We start from the raw sequence: 20834 nt of genomic DNA, 5'->3' as shown, positions 1-20834 counted from the left end.
TGAAGAGGGAGCATTAGTGAGCCCAAATGGCATCACTAAGAATTCATAATGGCCATCATGAGTCTTAAAAGCCATCTTATATACATCGTTCTTGTGCATACGCAATTGGTGGTAACCAGATATGAGGTCCAACTTCGTAAAGATACTTGCACCTCCCAACTCATCCAACAAATCATCCAAAAGAGGAATTGGAAATTTATCTTTAACAGTTTTTCTATTAAGCTCCTTGTAATCTATACAAAGCCTCTACGTACCATCTTTCTTCCCTACCAATACAACCGGCGATGCATATGGACTGACACTTGCCTGTATAATTCCCTTATCAAGCATTTCATTCACTAGTTTTTCTATAATAGTTTTCTGCAATGAAGGGTATCTATATGGCCTTTTATTGACAGGTAAAGCCCTAGGTTTCATAGGTATTCGATGATCAAACCCTTCCCTATAAGGAGATAATTCCACAAGTTCATCAAACAAAGAAGCATACTTGTTCAACAGTTGCTCGACTGCCTCAGGTAATGCAGAATGTTTAGTAGAAATAGAAAACAAAGAAGAGGTTACCATATCAGAATTGTCTCCTGCTGGACATAATTGGAGCAATGCTAATTGGCCTCCTTGTAACAATGACTTAGACAATTGTTTACCATCAGCATGCTTCAGTTTGTTGGCAGTTGCACCTCTAAGCACATGTTTCTTGCCCTCTACTTTAAATTCCATATTCAGTTGTTGAAAATCCTAGACTATAGGCCCCAATGTGGATAGCCATTGAATTCCCAATACCACATCACAAGATCCTAGAAGCAATACCATACAATCTGTGGTGAAGGTAGTACTCTGAATCTGCCATGAGAATTTCTTGCAAATGATTGTAACAAAGACCTTATTTCCATCAGCTACAGATACTGCCATAGGTATGATTGCTTCCACCTTACATCCTAGTTGCTTCACAACTTGTTCATCTACAAAGTTGAGTACTCCCACTGTCAATCAAAATCTGCAAGGGTCTTTTATTATAATAACCAGTAATCCTCATAGTTTGAAAGTGAGAATTCCCAGTTATGGCGTTGATAGAAATACAAGGGCCAATTGTCTCATCTCCACTGCATTCCTCAACATTATTGTCTTCTTCCTCTTTTTCATTCAACTCAACCACATAAAGATGTGCTTTCTTGTGTTTTAATTGATGGTTGGGAGTAAATGGCTCATCACAGAACATACACAATCCTCTAGCCCTTCTCTCTGCCATCTCAGTTGCTATATAGACCTTGGGTGGTTTATCAAGAACAGGCATGTTCTGACTCTTGCTAGGTAATGGCACTGATGAGTTCACAAGATTCTGTTTGGATGGCAAAGCCATTGAAAGAGTATCTGGGCGCATCTGTGACTTCCCATAAGTAGAGGGCTTTGAAAAGCCATTTTTGTTGTGGGAGTATTTTGAATGTTTATAATTCTGCGTAGATTCGAAAAGCTTCGCAAGATTCGCTGCGTGTTGCACTGTTGTGGGGTGGAACATCCTTACATGCATTTGAGTCTCATACTCCAATCCCATAACAAAACAACTCACCTTATACTCCTCAATTAAATTTACTTTGGTCAAGATGTTTTCGAACTGATCCATATGACAGAACCTGTCTGCTTGAGAAACATCAACTCCGACATAGGATCGTCGAACGCAGGTCCAAAACGATCTGCAATAGCCTTAGCATAGTCTTCCCAATTCATTGGCTCTGTTGTCAGCCTTGATTTTATCAAAGTGTGATGCCACTGGAGAGCTTTTCCCTCTAAATGGATCGCAGCCAGTTTAACTTTAATGGATCGCAGCCAGTTGCACCTTTCATGTGGAAGACTATCAATCTTTGTGGTTAACAACTTAGCATCAGCTATCAAGAAATTGAGAAATTAGCAATCAGAGAACCAACGAAGGGGGTATTCATCGTGTGTGCAAGGGAGAGAATCAGATAAACGGAAACAAAGGGATTCCATCGTTCAATACTTTGTTAGTGGAGTAGAGAGGTGAAACGATCGATACAATATATACTTCTTCCCAGTTCCCAAACAGCGGCAGGTGAAGACTGAAAAGTAAGCCGGTACAAACATTACTGTTAAAAACCCACTTGATAACTACTCAATCTTTGACTCCTGGATCATTTAACAACCTTTGTGAAACCTTTCGGAAACGCACAACAGAAGTGGTTCTTCACTTCCTGACAGTTGAAAATCAATTGCGAAAGCGTAGTTTTAAACTTTTACCAATACCACCGCCTCGATAATCGATCTCGCCTGCTCAGTGTAATTGGCCCTTTTGATTCATTCAAACTCTTTTTTTGTGACGACAGCCAATCTCCTTTTCCGTTCCGCTTCGCCTCGACTCCAATTATATATATATATATTAAATATTATTTATATATTTAAAATATTATTTATATTTAAAATTTTTATTTATTTTAAGTAAATTTATTTTTTTAAATATTATTTATTTAAAAAAAATCAGAAATTCAAGTTTTTATGAGAAACCCATCCCCGTTGAGGAACAGGGATGGAGGATAAATTTTATCCCCAACGGGGTCAAGAATAGGGAAGAATTAATTTCAAGATTGGGGTCGAGGATGGAGAATATGACCCCCGCTCCATTGCCATTCCTATTTATCAATAAGTTCTATTAGTTAACCCCGAAGTCTAAGACTATGTAGTATGCAATATAGGGCGGGTACCTCAATTTTGGAATAAATTCTCATCGGGGATAAAAGTTGTCATTCATCCCAAATTCCAACAGGAACAAGTTCTTTGCGGGGATTTGAATCTCTGAAATTTTTTAGTTAATAGTATTTTTAGAAAAAGTAATTTTATTTAAAATAAATAAAAATTTTAAAATATAAAATATTATTTTAAATGTATTTTGATATATATGTATAATATAATATGGATAATATTTAATATATATAATTAGGATCAAAGCGGGGCGGGGAATTCATTCCTCATCCTTAACCTTGACCCTGGTCAAGGATCTCTATTAATCTCATCCCGCCAAAGCAATCTCCATCCTTGACCCGATGGTATTAGGGAAGTTGGGTACTATTGAGGATGGGAGAAATAGCCATTTCTATGTGAATTCGATATCTCAAATGAGAAAAAAAAGGTATATTGCTGAAACATCCTCTAAGTTTTGGTAATCTTAATGCCTTTCCTGAACATTTTAATATAGTTGTAATTTCAAGTAGTTCCTTTTTGTTAAAATCTTCTGATAATAGATATGAAAATGTTTAAAATATCCATGCAATTTCTAGTAAAGCCAGTTTTTACAATTTTACCTAAAAAAATTTTAAATTGCAATTTTACCTTTTGAGGAGAGATTGATACAAAGACAAATTTGAAAAAGAATCAAACATCAGTATTTTAAAAAACAAACATTTTGATCAAAAGTATCTACATGAGTATTTTGTAGATTTTGATGAACCCCACTTTGAAAGATGCAGGTCTCATGTATTTTATTAGGTGGAACCTTATAATTGGTTCCACAACCTGCAACTTCCAACTGTAGGGGAGGTGATTGTAATTTAACAAAAAAGCCTTTTTACCCAATACCGACCATTGATGTGTTCATTTTTTATTGGCTACTCAACCCATTGTACACTTCTTACGTCGATAACGGAGAGTTCACGTTGCTGAGCGGGTGTAGCGACGATTAGGAGAACGATCCGTAGTTCAAGTTGGGTATTTTTCCGCATTCAGAGCCTGTTAATAAACACCACGTGCACTGGCGAGTGGAAATTGACTGTTCACCCAGCGTTTGAAAATTAAAAAAAAAAAAAAGCGACTAAGGATGTCAACGGGCCCTCCCCGGGACCCAACGTGATCTAAATTCCAAACCCACATTAAGCCTCTAACAAATGCAATGCATAGTGTAATTGTGCGAAGACAAAGTCAGTCCCACGCGGCGGATAACCCACTCGTCTTATGTCCATCTCTATTCTCAACGGCAAATGGTCCCACCTCGATCACACGGTCGCTACTCCGTTGCTCCCGTTCCTCGTAAATCACGTTGTCCACGTGGCTTCCTATTCGTAGTTGCAAAGACAAATTCGCTTTCATTTCGACGTAATTTCACTTGCATTTCATCTACTTCGTCGCTAGAGATAGCGGTCTTCTCTCCTCCGAGATATTATAAATGCCGAGTCCCCTCTTTGCTTCCGAAATCATTTTGCTCGGAGTCGTCGGAGAGCGTCTGCTTGCGGGGAGAGATCTTTTGTTTTCTTTTTTATTTTTCAGCATTCCGGCTTCACGAGGTCTGTGAGAGCTGATAGTGAGGACATCTGGACATGTAAGTTCTGTTTCTTTTGTCTTTTTTTTTTTTTTTTTTCTTTCATAGTTCATAATATGAATTATTAATTTAATCCTTTTAATCGGCGTAGAGTTGTAAATCTGTTTTGTGAGTTTTATTTTCCAAGCTGTATGTTTTCTAGCTGATATGGTGGTTTTGAACGCCTCATTTCATCTGGTAAAACCATTTTATTTTGGATATTTGCTTTAGATAAAACCTCATCTTGTTGTTGAATCGGGAATTTCTTCAGATCTTATGATAGTTTATTACCTTTGGCATGTGGGGTTGTTCACTAGGAAAAACTAAGATACGGGTTTAGCTAGGGATTTTATTTCTTAACATATACCAGAAATTTTTTTATTACATTCCCAGTGTACAGTGCCTTGGTGTACATGGGTTCTGACCTTTTGTAATCATTTTTTCCATATACTAATGAATACCATATTTTACCTGCTTCAAAAAAATGAAGGATAGAAGAGATTCTTTTGTAGCGTTTTTGTAAAACATTTGGTTCCTGTTCGGATTGGGGAAGGAATTAAGGGGGCCAAGTCCGCAAGTTTCTGGATACCGCTATTTGATCACTTACTTGGTGGAGTAAAATTGGAAATTAGCGGACTTTAGGCCTTCAATTATGTGATTTTGGAAGAATTAAAATTCTTATGGGGGCTAGTCTTTACCCAGAGGAGTGGAAGGCGTAGGATTCAATTCCAATTCCACTCCAGCCAGGCAGCCATCTAAAGGCAGCCTTGTAGTAATTTCTTTGGGAAAATATGAAATTCATTTTTCGATCTAGGGAAAGGTTTATTTCCATGAAATTTGACTCATTTATTGCCCTTGTGTTGAGACTTGCAGAACAAAGGGGTCAAGACCTTGGTGTGTGGAACTGAAAAAACCAGAGAGATTGAAGTCTGGTGGTGGATTAGCACTATCAAGTAGTGATGGAGGTACATGGCAAATCTATGGTTGCAGGGCCTACTACAAATGTTATTTTTTTGTCGAGTATACTCGGCAGAGAAGGGGCAATCCCTGGTCACAAATGTGATTGGAGATGTCAAAATGAACATGTGTGCGGAAACATGTACCGCTGCAAACTAACAGGAATTACTCACATTTGTGACAAAAACTGTAACCAGAGAATCTTGTACGATAACCATAGCTCCCTTTGCAGAGTTAGTGGCCAGATTTTCCCTCTTACACCAGCGGAGGCACAGGCAGTGAGAGGAGTCCGGAGGAAGCTTGATGCGGAGGAGATGATGAACTCCTCAGCTGATAATAATAATAGTAACAATAACATCTGTGCTTTTAAGCGCAGGCGTGATGCTCAGCTTCACCCCTCTCCTTTTGAGAGGTCATTCTATGCAGCTGCTCCAATCTGCAGTCAAATTGGGGAGGGCATGGATATGAGTTAGATAGTTGTAGAATTCCTCCTGTTTTGCTTTTCTTTTGTTCTCAGGATACTATGGGGAACAATGGTTATTAATATGGAGTCTTAAAGAACGGCTTATATGTTTAGCATGTTTTATGTGGAATGTAGCTAATCCTGTAACTTGACTTCTGCTTAGAGATTTGAACCTCCTCTAATAACCAGCTCAAATGGGAATGCGAATGCCCTTATTAATTAGATTTTAACTCCATTTATTGTACTTTTGATTATCTTCTTTTTAGCTGTTATTTCTGTAGTCTTTTAAGGGCCTTTGCAGGATCTAATTCTGCTTTTGGTTAGAGTATTGTCTTCTTAGTGATGCATGGATTCTTATCTTTATTACTTCTAATGGCCTTCAGAGCATCTAATTCTTATCTTGGTTAACTTAGTATCTTCTGTGGTTATACATGATTCTTATGTTTATAGCTTTCAATGGCCTTCACAGGATCTAATTCATCAACCTCTCTTTCTCTCTCTGTATGTGTCTGTGTGTGCGTGTGTTGTGTGTGTGGTATGCCCATTTGTCCTATACTGTGTATTTTCTATGCCTCACATGGTTTTGTGAAAGCAATAACCAGATGGATCAATGTTCTTTGTTCATTGATGAAGTGCAGGTCTTTTCCAGTACAAATGAAAGGTCTATCATGGGTCATGACCAGTTAAAGCTTTTCTTGAATTTCTTACCTCATTTTACTTACCTTAGTTAGCTGCAGGTTCACTAGAGATTGTTTTTTTAATCTTTTTTTTTTTATCCCATCTTTGTTCTAGTTTCTTCACCTCTTACACTTTCCTTCAATCCTTTTCCTTAGCCTACTTTCCTCAGGTTCTACTGAAGCATGTGTTCCTGAAATTCATGTTAATTTTGCAGGATTTGAGGCGTGTGCTGTCCAGGAGAGCTGAAAATTTCTTATTGAAATTATGAAGGACTTGTTTTATTGTTTGTGCTTTCTTTAATAAGGAAATGGTTCTCATAGTTCCAAATTTATCTTCCCTGCAGGGACAAGGTGGCTCTAACTGTATGCAGTGGAGATCCCTGAAGTGTGATAAAGCAATTGGAGTTGCAGGAACTCTTTCCTCTACAATGCTGATGGAAAATGCAAAATGCCTTAGCTAGTTGCTACACCTACAATTTTTAAATTTTTAGTGTGTCAAAAATGGAGAACCATTTCATCGGACAAGTGCATAATAAGTGCTGTTTAAAGTTGTCTTGATGACAAAAGGCTCCATCCCATGAGATTGTTGCTCATGTTTGTGTTATGGAAATATGAAGTATGAAGAAATCCTAAATTTGTCCTATCATATTTTCCTGATTTCTATGTGAACCTATATTTTTTCATGTATGAAGCTGGGTATCCTAAATATTAATATGTGGTTTTGTGATATTCTTCCAGTTCATCAAACACAGCCTCCAAATGCCTTTGAGCTTCCAGAGCCTCGCAGGACCCCTATGAATTCAGCTACTAAAAATCAACATTGATGGGGCTTTCTCTCCAAACAGGGCTGGGGTTGGTTTAGTTAATTGAAATCACAAGGAGGGACTTCATCTACAGTAGAGCAATCAGATTACTGGCCACTTTTGCTGAAGAGACTGAAGCCTTTGCACTCTTGTATGCCCTATTATTTGCTCGTGACCTTGGACTTTCCAGGATTGAAATTGAAAGCGACTGCCTCTCTTATTAAATTTCTGTTGGCGAATTCCACACCTCCATGGAGTATTGCTTCAATAGTTGCTAATTGCAGGAGTTCAGTTCCTTTGCTATTTGCTGCACCATCCATCATACCAAGAGAAGTGCCAAGAAAGGTGGCACATATCATTGCAAGGTTTGCTTTGTACTGAACCAGATTTTGTTCGTAATCTTATTGTAAACAACAAGTCTTTGATTTAATGGATGCTTTGTTTTCAAAAAAAAAATAATAATAATAAAACTACAAATACACCATCTGTTCAATGGAGTTTTGTTAGTGTTGTATAAATGGCCTTTCTGTATGGACTTCGTATTGTGTATGTTCTTTGGTTTTTATGGATTTCCATGTAGCTACTCCATGCATGTACAGGGTAGAACCGTAGAAGTAGAACATGTGCAGTTGATGATAGCTGAAACTCGGAAGGCATGTGCTTAGATGGCCATGCTTTTATATTTCTTGTCCTACTTAACCTGTATTTTATTCTGTTTGTCATAAATTGCATTGCCATTCGCCCACAGGTTGAATGTAAACGAGAGAGAGAATAAAGTGAGGAGTGCTATGAAGGAGCTGATAAAAATATTGACTGTGAGTCATCCTTGTCTCTTACTTGGGAAGTGAGATGTATTTAATGAGTGTCTGCCTAGTGATTGGTCTTGTATGACTTTTATTCTTGAGCTCCTGTGGTTTGGACAAAAGTCATCCATGATCCACCATCGGAAAATTTCAGTCAAGTACCCCGTTCCAATTGGGATAGTTTCCTTTTGATGGTAGATATCAAATGACAACTATTCCCTGTAACTTTTTTCTTTTCTAATTTATGCAGTGTTTATTTTGTCCTCGTACATAAAAACAGGTTTAACAACAAAGTGTGTAAAATGAGTTCTTTCGCCTACAGGTTCAGCTGCTTATTCTAATTTTTGTGAAGAGTTAGTTAATACATTTTGTTCTTCATATATTGTCTTGTGTTGCGCTCTTTTCTCTTCTGATCTTATGCTAATAAAACTATGATCATATGTTTACCATTAAGTGCAATGGAATATTAATCCATTTCCATACCTGAGGGCCAGACTCTCTGGACTTGACCATAATGTTTACCATGAAGCAAACTTTTTCCTACGGTCATGCTCACAATTAATTATAGTTTCCTGCATCCTTGGGAGTATAAAACGTTTAAAGTATCCTCTTGGTTTTGGGGGACATAAAATGTATGTGCGAGTCCCGGACAATTTGGACATAGATAGGGTCATAGGGATATACATGTGCTTTGAAAACGTATGGATATAGATAAAAAAGTATGAAAATGCTTGGATATAGGGGTGTAAGTCGGTGGGTTGGACCGGCTTTATGGTCAACCTAAGCCCAACCCTAAAATTTGGGTTTAAGGCTTGAGTCTAGACCTAGTCTGAGGTAAAGTCTGACCTTCCCAATCTGAGCACAGCTTGCATTGTAATTTAATTCACTCAGGTTGGGCTCAGGCTCGGGTTGGTCAATGAATCTACTCTAAAATCATACATATATATGTATTTATGCAATTTATGTATAGTTGTAACACACACACACAAACATATATATATATAGTTGGGCCAGGTTCGGGCTACTTAAGGACTAAGCTCGGGCTTGGCCTGGAAAAAAAAAAAAAAAAAGCCCAACTTCTTGGTTCTGAGCCTAACCCAATGATCAAAAATCCAAGTCCAACCCATGTAAAATTTCAGGTTGGGCCCACTCAAATTGCACCCCTACTTCGATATACTAAAGAAATACATACAAATATCATAAACTATATTAATAATACTAAATTTAATGTCAAAATAGTTACAAATAATGTATAAATACATAGGAAATATATATTTTAATGATATATTTATATGAAGAAATAAATTATAATTAAAATAGTGGGATACATAGATGACATACGGCTCTATTGATAAATGTATGGTTCAAGAGTGCAATACATATTATATAAATTCTTAAAAATTAATACATCCACAAAACTATTATTTTGCTATTTTCTATTTAAGTCCAAATATATACAATTATTATATTTTAATTATTGTATCAATTATTTTTTGATTTACTGTTTTTACTTTTAACATTAACAAAAAATGACCAAATATTAAATTCTTAAATGTTTGGTGAACAATATATATATATATATATATATATATATATATATATATGTTGTTATTTAATGTAAATTAAAAAATAATTAATAATTTATAAAAATTTTAAGTTAGTTATCGTGTGCAAATTTATAAATTTTAAGTATTAAAATAATTATTTTATTATTAATATCTTTTGTATAAATTTATTGAGATTAAAAATAGATTTTTATATAAATGTGAATTTGATAGACTATTTATTCCATTAATTTACAAAATATCATATTTGAATGTTATTCCTTTATGATTTTTAATTAGAGTTGTTTAATATAAAATTATGTATTTTTCTTTTTTTAGTAAAGGTAAAGTATGAATTTCACTCACGTACAACTAGAGGTCATAACTGGGAAAACATATAAGAAACTAAGCCATTATCCCTTCAGCATTAACAAAAAGATTTACATAATAAAAAATAAGAACTACAATTTGAATTATTTAAGTTGAGTTGAGCTAAAGGCCAAGAAAATAATTTGCCCATAACCTTTTGCCACACATCCTCCATCTAGCTCTGCTTTTGTTTTTGCTCAAACCTTGAATGTACCACCCCTTATAGAAACTCTCCACCCACTCCGGACAGTAGCCCTTAAGGGCAAACAAGCTATGAACCTTTTCTTTAGTCTGAATCTTCTTAAGGTAGACCGACCAAATTAAATGAAGAAAGCAATTTTCAAAATAACTCACCGAAGAACTGCTTATTCGTCCCACCCATCCACACTAGTATAGTCAATATGGGTATTATAGAGCTTTTGCAACAGCCGAGTATAACAATTAATCTCCCAATCATTTAAAGCTCTTCCAAGGAGGGGATTCCAAATACAATTTCCATTGAAGATCTGCTTATCTGCATATATTCAACCACTTTTGCTTTCTTATCCACTGCTAATGCAAAGGAAGTTATCTTTCACAATGCTACCTTTGACACTAGCAATCCTTTCAAAACCTGACTTTAGATTGCATGTGAACACAAAATTAATAAAAATCATTATATTTCATTTATTATTTATAAGAATTAAAGTGGTCTAATGGTTTGGTTGAATGTCGTATTTAAACTTGGGCATGAAATTGACTTGGGTTTGAATCATAATAGGATTTTTTTTTTTAATAAAGAGACGTGGCATGAGACACATGATATCAATGTGTATCGGCCTGTATCACGTATCAGACCATTATAATGTGATACATGCCCACATCGGCTTGATACGCTACGCATGATCAAGGAATACATCCTTGTTCGTAGCATATCACGTATCTTCAAGCAATGATGCCGGATACGGTAGCCTTATATCGGATTTATCACATCAATATTTCCATCCTTTCTTGTCATAGGAATCTCATGCTCAAGATTTGCGTCAATTACTCAAGGGAGTCATTGTGATATCCAGAAGGCATAATACCTATAAACCTAACGGCCAACCAACCGTTGGGGTGTTGTGCTTTAAAAAAGTTGCAATTTTTTTTGAAGGTTTAAATCATATTTCGTTTATTTAAGAGATTCATACAAAGAGATGCCAATACGATCAATTAAAGTTCAGAGATAATTTCTCAAGAAGAACAAAATAAAGAGATAGATGAAGGAGAATCGGAAGAACTTATACAATCAAAGCAATGTAAATTAAACTTACCAATAGAAGTGGATAAGTACATCTCCAAACCACTATAATCGGCGAGCGTAACTTACATGAGAGGTTTCCAACAAATACAATAATTGACAGTGGAGGTTACAAAGCCAAAAGCTATGATCTGTAACTTCCAACCAATCAGTAAAAGACGGCATGACCATAAATTGTAACTGCCATCCAGCACACTAGAGAACTATCAACTACGAATTGCACCTTGGATGCACCTCAATGCACCTTGGAATTGATGCCAATTCACGGACGGGTATGGGTGTTATAGGTGGAACTATTTATAAATTTGAATTATGAGGTGGAGTGCAATCTAAAAATCCCTTGAATTTAACTTGTTTACATATATAGATATCTGGTTATGATTGAAATATCATAGAACCTTTATAAATTAGCATAAATTTATACAATTAAATATAAAACCATATAATATAGATGAAAATATTAAATTTACATAGACCTTAAATCCAAATTAATTTTAATTTTATACTAAAATAATAATTTATATATGTGTGAATGTATATAAATTGTTGTGCTTGACCAATACACTAAAATCCTAATAGAACGCATCTAACCAAGCAATCTATATATATTACCCATTACGCCAACATTAATTACTTATTAGAAAGACATGTTTTTTTATACTTAAAGTCATTTGCTTATAACAAATGCTATAAATTTGATTATTAATATTTATATAATAATAAGAAGAATATAAGTTATATTGATTTATTAAAAATTAAGGTGTATATTAACTTATATACATCATAAATATTATCTAATTCTATATATAATAAATATTAACTAATAAATGATTTCAAAAAAAATATTAACTAATAAATATTAGTATATATATAAACATTTTAGTTCTTCTATTATTTTTCAATGGTTATTAATCATATCCCGATACTTTATATAAATCATTAAAGAATGGTTTTTATGTTTAAATAAATTAGTTATACTCACATAAAATTCATTTTTATTATTGTTCATATTTTTAAGGATTTTTTGGATTTTCTAGTGTATATATGTGTATCTTGATTTTTCGTCTATATCTATAGGTTTCCAAAGCGTATCTCGATACGTCTCTTAAAATTACCTTTCCGATACACCTTACGTTTCCGATACTTTGAACCTTGGTTGTATACTTAACCAATACGCCAAAAACCTTAAGACCAATGGAACACGTCAAATCAATTTAGTCAAGCACTTTAACATTTTAGAACCCTAACATATAGATACACAATCATATTGTTTCAAACCAAGCAATTACCAAATTTCTATCCAATTAAAAAATGAATCATGTTTTCATATCTGATTTGATAATATTATGACTAAATAGATACCTAAATCTTAAATAAATGAATCTATTCGAATTCAAATTGGACTATAAAGTCCAGTCCATTTACACTCCTAGCAATATTGTCAACCTATGTTGAATTAGCAATATGTCACAACATTGGTTGATGACCACAAAAAGTAGATGAAGATCTAGATTTCTAATAAGTGTTTGATATCATGATGTTTTAAGTCTCATCAATTGTATCCAACTTATTTATATAACCCCAATGTGATTGGATTTTGATACCGAGTATGTATAGAGTTTTTACTTGAATGAATCCCATCACAAATTATGACATTAGAAAAGTGTATTATTTTAGCCCATAATTTTAAATTATGATTGTAATTTAATTTTAAATTATTTATTATAATTTTAAATTAAGTTTGCCAATAGGTGCGACAACTGAAGTGAAAACACGGACACCCAATTGAATACAAGCATCTTAATATATATAGTATAGATTGATTGCATGCGTGAGAGAAGTCATCAGACGAGGTTGGGATGTATTAATTTCATCATTTGATAATTAGGCTAACATATTTCGTGAAAGAAAAATGGAGTGAATTCAAAGCTAATCAGGTCATATTTGTGTTGTGGGTTAAGTTGTTGAACTTTATTTCCTTATACCTAATGTATTAGCCTATTAGGTAATATCTGCATTTGAATCCGGTTAGGAAGATGATGGATTCGATTCAATATTCAATGGATCTTGACCAATTGAATTCGATCTTGACTGAATTTTAAATATTCAAATTTAATTAATTAATTTAAATAGCAAAATCTTAATGAAAATGTTTTACCATCATACCCTTTATCAAATAAAGAACAGAAATAACATGTTATACAATTTTATTATAGAGAAATAAAGGATATTTAGGTGATCTCATACATATGCGGTTTGGAGAAATAAAGGATATTTAGGTGATCTCATACATTTGCGGTTTGGATATTTATTGGATCAAATGACATAATATCTGATGAGGGGTAATTTGGCCCTCAAGTGATGTTGCATCACATGGTACTTTGAATGGTTGTATAACATCTTGGTGCTTTACCAAGTCAGTCGGAACCACCTTAGATGCACCTTGAATGTATCTCGGATGCACTTGGATGTACCTCAGATTCACCTCAAATACACCTTGGATGCACTTCAAATCCACCTCGAATGCACCTTGGATATATGCACCTCGGATGTACCTTAGATCTACCTCGGATGTACCTTGGATCCACCTTGGATGTACCTCGGATCCACCTCAGATTCACTTCGGATTCACCTCAGATGCATCTCAGATGCACCTTGGATGCACCTCGAATGTACCACGGATGCACCTCACACATCGTGAGAGAGCACCTGGCACCACATCAGTCAGGGCCGACTTGTACGCACCTCCGCAAAAGCGGCAATATCATCAAGACTGGGCCAAGGACCTAGGCATGAAGGACCTCCCGCCAAGGTCCCATTGACTTGATTGAGGTCCGGGTGGCAACTTGCATGACATGGTGACCGACCTCCGCTACGTATGACTTATCGTCTCCAAGTCCTCCGGGATCACATCATCTGACCAACAGAGCTAGCTCCCGCACCACCCGCTTTGGAGATAACCAGATAAACTTTATCTCTTTACATGGAAACCACTTTTGAGCGTGACGAAACGATAAGCCACATCCTCCTGGAGATCTCAGACGTTTTATGTGAGGTTCGCGACTACCTATGCCTATATAAAGGCACCTCCAAAAACAACAGAAGGTATACACGATTTATCTTTCATAGCTATCTTGCTTTCTTGCTTACTATCTCTAACAAAAACTCTTTGCTACTTAAGCATTGGATTGCCCACCCTGGGTACTCTAATTACTGTCTTCTTGTAGTTTGGCTAGCCGATCTCATTAGCCTAGCATCCAAGCTGTCTTCCAGTAGGGAGCACCAGATCGTACACTATCAATTGGCACCGTCTGTGGGAACGACTACGAAAATCTAAGTTCTCACCACCTTTCTGTTCAACAAGCAATGGCCTCAACAAACAACAACAACAACGACATTGTCTAGATTGATGGTACTTCAACCGAGGGGCAGAATCTGCCTACCTAGAACGTATTGAACCAAAACGTCCAGATCAAGCATATCTCCATCCCCCTGGCGTTGCCAAGCATCCCGGTGTTGCTAAGACCGAGCCTCCTAGCATTACCCGCTCGATAGTGCCTCCCCCGCAGGTCAAGCCCTCAGTGGTTCCCGATGGGGTCAACGACCAGTAGTTCTAGGAGCGGGTGTAGTATATCCACGACATTTGACTTGCAAATGCATAGTTGGAAAGGTTGTCTCACTGCGATGACCTAGATGCAACTCTAGTTCGTGCCTGGCCTATATCCACAGGTGCCTTAGCAGTACGCGCCGGCCAAAATTCTGCTTAAATGGTGGTGCTGAACCAGCAGCCCAGGGACCAAAACCAAACCTAAGAACCGATTCATTAGCAAAACGTCCCCCTGATGAACAACACGCAAGTGCCTGGGAGTGCCAACCTGGCAAGAACCTGTACACCCTAAGTTCGAGAAAGTGTTGAAAAATTCCAAGTGTGGGGACAAGAGCTTGACCAACTGAGCTCCCACCTTGTGACCACCCACTTTTGCGAATTGGTTTAGCCGCCAACACTATCTACACTTCGGCTAAAGTCTGTGAAGGAAAGCCTAACTGCTTTTAGAACCAAGGTTCCCTTTAAGCCGACTTATTCAAAACACATCAACAAACATGTTATCAATATGCATTGTGTGCAACTCGGTATGACTAAACACCTTGGCAACATTTTGACTTAGTCAAATCCACAACACATCGACCTACTCTAAGCACCTCAGCTTGTAAGCACCTCACAAATAAAAGGGTGGAGAGGAAATTGGAGATCGGCCACCAAGGGCTCATCGATGACACAAACCTTAGTTCGTTTGTGACTTCAAGGGAATTGTTCCTCGCTAGGTTGGATATAGTTGTAAGTGTTCGGTATGTGGTAGGCAATGATTAAGTTTACTATCTCCTCACCACTCAACTCGGTGGGTCCAAACTTTGACGTAGTCCTCTACTAACGATGAGAGGTCGAGACACCTTTTTGGGACCCGTGTCGCTCTTGAGACAAGGTCCCTTCCTCAGCTCAAGTGGCTTGGTAGTACTCCCCCTCCGATTGACTAGAAGACATAATTACTAAATAGAAAAGAGGAAAAGGACTCACCTACGGGACTAAGAGAAAAGTCGGACCGACCTCACCAACCTCACCTATGTTTGTTGAGCTCTCTGGCCTCTCACTCTATTGCTCCAAGAAGCCTTGGGAAATTGTGCGAATGGGACCCCTTGTATATATACCTGAGCAACCAACGGCTGCAATGCGCCCAATCCAACAGTTCACAGGGGCGTGCCACTTTAAGTTTCAAGAATGATTTTGAATTAAAACTTTGCACCGTATTTGAAATTCAAATTTTCTGTGCAGATCCCACACGCTCCCTTAGCGCAACCTATCAAATTGGTTTGGGTGAGCGAACTTGGCCAGTGTCGACGAACCCACTGAACTAAGTCACTTTGAGCCAGAGACCTCCTATAGCAAGCTACTCCCTTCGTCGAACTGACCTCGACTCAGAAGTAGGGGCAATTGATGAGGGGTAATTGGGCCCTCCAATGATGTTGTGCCATGTGGCACTTCCAAACCATTGCATAACACCTCGACACCACATTGACAACGATTTGTCCTTACCAAGTCAGTAGGAACTGCCTCGGATGCACCTCGAATCCACCTCGGATGTGCATCGGATGTACCTCGGGTCCACCTCGGATTCACCTTGGACACACCTCGAACGCACCTCAGATGCACCTTGCGCATCGTGAGAGAGCGCCTCTTACAACCTCAATTAGGGCCAAGCTATATGCACCTCGGCAGGAGCGACAATATCGTTGGGACCGGGCTAGGGACCTCAACATGTGGAGCAACCTCCCACTAAGGTCCCATCGACCTAATTGAAATCGACCAGCCTACGCTACGTGCAACTTATCATCTTCGGAGTCCTTTGGGATCATGTCACCTGACCGATGGAGCTAGCTCCCACGCTACGAAAATCTATGTTCTCACCACCTTTCTGCTCAACAAGCAATGGCCTCAACAAACAACAACAACAACAACGACATTGTCTAGATTGATGGTACTTCAACCGAGGGGCAAAATCTGCTTTCCTAGAACGTATTGAACCAAAAATGCCCACCTAGGGGGAAAGTTGCCAACACTTGAATGAGACAAAAATGCCCTTTTGAATAATGGATTTTTATGGCTAAAATGGTCACTGCCTTATTTACATGAGAAATAAAAGAACATGGGTAAATGCGCTTACCTAGGCAACTGCATTTATCCGAGTAAATAACTTACCGAAAAGCGAAAAAGGCCTAAGAGATAAGAAATCAGAGGAAAGTTATAAGATTCCTCTTAAGAGATAAGAGTTAAGAGAAAACGAACATGTCCTAAATGTGTGGATTAGTGGTATGGGTGGGAAATGATACAATATATGACAGTGGTAAATGTTGTGGCAGCGTTGTCACTATCAAATTTGTTCAAAATTTGGAGTTCACATCTTATGTCCCCTTAGTATAAAAAATTTTCTATACTAGATCAATAGCAATCTGCCACATCATTTAAAAAAATCACTTTAATTTTGAAATGGGAAATAGGCTAGTGTAGAATATTGCTATTGGTCTGGTACAGAACGAAGGGGACAGGGGATTTTTTTTTTCCCAGAAATTGTTGCCAGTTGTAACCTTTTCAATAATTTCTATAGACAATCTAAGAAACCTACAAACAAATGTATGATGTATTTTTATATGTTTTAAGAACAATAAGATGAAACAATTTGATTGATCAATGATTTATCAAATTGTTGATCCAAAAACAATTTAATGAGTTCGGAGCTCCTCTCAACAAAACACATTCCAAACATGATCTTACACCACACATCTCATGCATTGTGGGTCCCAATCTCATGGTGAGATGTGTGGTGTCATTTCATGTTGGAAGGGTGTTGGAAGTTCTGTTGGATAGAAATTTCAAATCCAATTTAATTTAATGGGTCTTTTAGTAAAATTATCGATTGAAATGTATTTCTTTATATAATCTATCAAAATATGTATTTTTCTATGTTTATATCTTATTCATAGTTTTTGTAAGAATTTCTCCTATATTAAATCCAAGTGTATTTATATCTTTTGCCCTATTTATTGTTTTATACATTCCAAAGCATATCAAGATACATATCCATTCCCAAATCTACCAATACAATACTCATGGAGATCCAAGGAAAGACTACACGAGTTATTACAAGGGTAAATTTCTCAAACTACCGCTATGGTTTAGTTAATTGACTAGGTATTCCCGTGTTATTTGACTATTCTAATGCCACCCCTACTGTTTCTGACAATTAACTAACTCTACCCTTACTTTTAACATCCATTATAATTTCGTCAAAATTCATACACATGTGACAATTAAATTTTTTTAAAACTCAATATTGCCCTCGTCCCCTTCCTCTTGACTAGCACCCCTTCCTCCTTTGGACTCCACACCTACAATCGGCAGGTGGCATTTGATTGCACTTTTCAAACGTCTGAATTTGAAAATGTTGCTTTTCAGATGCCACCTTTGTTTGGTGTTGCATCTAAAATAGGGTCTGAAAACTTTTTTTAGATCTGAAATTTTTAGATTCAAGTTCGTCATTTAACACATTTGGACGCGTTTCAGACGTGGCCAAAAGTCAAAACTACCCCTCCCCATTCGACCTCTCTTTCTCATCTTCATACATCTCTCTCTCTCTCTCCACCTTGCCTTCTCGCCATCGCCGCTGCAAGTTGCAGCGATGGCTCTCTCTCTTTCTCTCTCTCTCTCTCTCCCTTGTCTTCCCACCACCACCACCGTCATTGCAACATGCAACAGCGGTGGTTCGGTGAATAATAATAATATTTTTATTAATTATTAATTATATATTATTATTTTATTTTTTTATTAAACATTAATTATTTTTATTAAATTTACTTATGTTATTTATTAATTATTAATTATTTTTATTAACTAGTAATTTTTAATTAATTCATTAATTTTTAAAAAATATTTTATTTTTTATTTGTGTAAATTATTATTTTGTTATTTTGAGGTTGAAAATTATTTTTTATGAGATAATGCAAATTGAACTCAACATTTCCAAATAATTTGTTCTAGGGGTAAAATAGTAAAATTAGTTAATTTCAGATGGTAAAGGGTTGACCCAACACAAACTTATGGATTCGAATCCTCTAAAAAGTAGAAAAGCATCTATGCCTATTTTTAGATTTTCAGACACTTTTAATGTCTTTTTAATATTTTAGATCTGAACTTTCAGATTTATCAAAGGCGACCTTAGTGTCACTGCTGAAAACCACACGTCTACCCTATTTTTATTGGGATAAAAAACGAAGGAATAACTATGCAATGTTTTCGAACCATTGTTGACCCGGACGGTCGGATTGTTCGGCCTGGGAACCATCCAGGCAACCGGTTCTGTTTTACCCCAAACCTGACATCTGGTCAAAAACCGTTGAAAAAATCAACAAACCGTTGACCGGTCAACCTATTCAACATTTTTTTGATCGTTTTTTTTTTTTATTTTTTAATTTTGCTGTCAGAATGGGCTGTCCATTTGAACTGGATAATCGAACCATCAGCCCAGAAACTGGTGGCTAGAATGATTCCATTTCGGGGTCGCTTTTTGAAACGTTGTTACTATGATATTCTACGTTGAATACTAGTTAAGACCAATACCAAAGCGGTTACAACTCCACTTCAGTTCAACTTGAGTGCCTTTTCTTTCTCTTTCAGGGCCTCATAAAAAGGGAATCCTGATGACTAAACCCTAGATTATCCAATAAATGCTGGAACAACCCCTTAGATCCGCTTGGAAAATGCTTCACGTTCTCCATAGAAATGTCGTCATAGATGCTAAAGCTGAAAGGCTTCTCCCTCTCTCAACTCTCAACACTCGAAACTCAAAATTTCAAAATTTTCACTTTCTCGACAAACCGGAGGCATGGAAAAAAAATCGCTAGAGGGTGAAATTGCCCGACGAAGCAACTTACATGGAGGTAAGCTCTCGAGACAACATCTCTTTAGTTTGAGTTGTGGAGATATTATGATTTTAATCTGAGTCTGCAAAAGGTGTCACTGTACACTCAAGGTATTGCAGTTAAGAGATCGGCCTTCGGATCAAATATTATCAAGCTTTAGCAATGACCTCCCTCCCTAATGCCTTGAAATCGAAGATATAGCCATGCTGCTCCAGGTACCGGTGTTAACCACTAAACATGATCCTGCACTTGAACCCAATGGAAAGAAATGTTGCCGTAGATGTTAACGCTGAAAGGTTGATCTCTTTACTTGTTGGTTTATGTCTGAGACCTCTGTTACATGGGAAGGAAGGAAGAAAGAAGAAGAGAGAGAGAAGGGGAAAAAGGGATGCCAAAATTGTCAGTGTGTTTCAGATCAAAATGAATAAAATGGAGAAGAGAGTGGAAATCATCGCTTTCAAAGGCTGCAACAGTGGTGACGGTGGCTTCATTGACATTCCACTGTGTGGGAAGGAGGTGAAGAGAGAAAGACAAAGAGACCGAGGAGAAAGAACTTCTATCAAAGGAATTTAATAGAAGAGTAAAATTGACATTTCAGCTTTTCCATCAATATTTAACATTTAACGATAATGATAATTTTTTGAAACAATAAGATAGCATTAGAATATAGTAAAACAGTAAGGTATACTAATCAATTAACTAAACTATAACGATAGTTTAGACTGTGTTTGAAAACGATGTAAATGGAGTATAAATCATGGTTCAGGGTAAATTTACACTCTGGTTCGCTTTTGCTTTATGAGAGATCAATGCGTATTTAAATTAATAATAAGATATAAAAATGGATCAATAAAAAAGAAGTAAAAATTTGCATTCAAATAAGCTTTTAATAAAAGAAAAAGCATGTACTTTATTAGAATTCATGTTTGTAGCTAAAATTTTGTTTGATAAAAAGATAAATTTGTAAGTGCAAAATTAATCCAATTTTATAATTTATATGAATTATTTTATGTTCTACTTATTTACATTCACACTTATTTGCTAGACTAGAGTTTGGGCAACTCCGAGAGTTATTCGCCCTTCGGACAAAGGTTATATTCGTCAAAAAGATAAGTCCAATTTGTCTATCGCCTATCATCTCATCGCTCGTGTCTGGATTCTGTAATACAT

General features: G+C 36.6%; 2 protein-coding genes across 3 annotated transcripts; one reads left to right on the top strand and one right to left on the bottom strand.

Moving 5' to 3' along the window:
* Positions 1-246: 246 nt before the first annotated feature.
* LOC148801115 (uncharacterized) lies at positions 247-717 on the bottom strand. Its single transcript, XM_088900321.1, has one exon. It carries the CDS (start codon positions 715-717, stop codon positions 247-249), a length of 471 nt encoding a protein of 156 aa, XP_088756447.1.
* A 3442-nt stretch (positions 718-4159) lies between these two features.
* Positions 4160-7690, top strand: LOC104593076 (uncharacterized). Of its 2 annotated transcripts, XR_016084009.1 has the most exons (3): positions 4160-4318; positions 5171-7010; positions 7133-7690. XR_016084009.1 is itself a non-coding variant. In XM_010252757.3 (2 exons), the coding sequence occupies exon 2, from the start codon at positions 5257-5259 to the stop codon at positions 5725-5727; it is 471 nt and encodes a 156-aa protein (XP_010251059.1). In that variant the 5' UTR covers positions 4160-4318; positions 5171-5256; the 3' UTR covers positions 5728-7690. The 2 variants fall into 2 exon arrangements, 1 of the variants encoding a protein (XP_010251059.1); XM_010252757.3 differs by having other exon boundaries at positions 5171-7690.
* The last annotated feature ends 13144 nt before the right edge of the window (positions 7691-20834 follow it).

The sequence above is a fragment of the Nelumbo nucifera genome, chromosome 3 (assembly GCF_055504915.1).
Source record: "Nelumbo nucifera cultivar China Antique chromosome 3, China Antique-T2T, whole genome shotgun sequence".
Taxonomy (NCBI): Eukaryota; Viridiplantae; Streptophyta; class Magnoliopsida; order Proteales; family Nelumbonaceae; genus Nelumbo; species Nelumbo nucifera.
The sequence above is the reverse complement of the archived record's forward strand: the minus strand, read 5'-3'. Positions and strand labels throughout refer to the sequence as shown.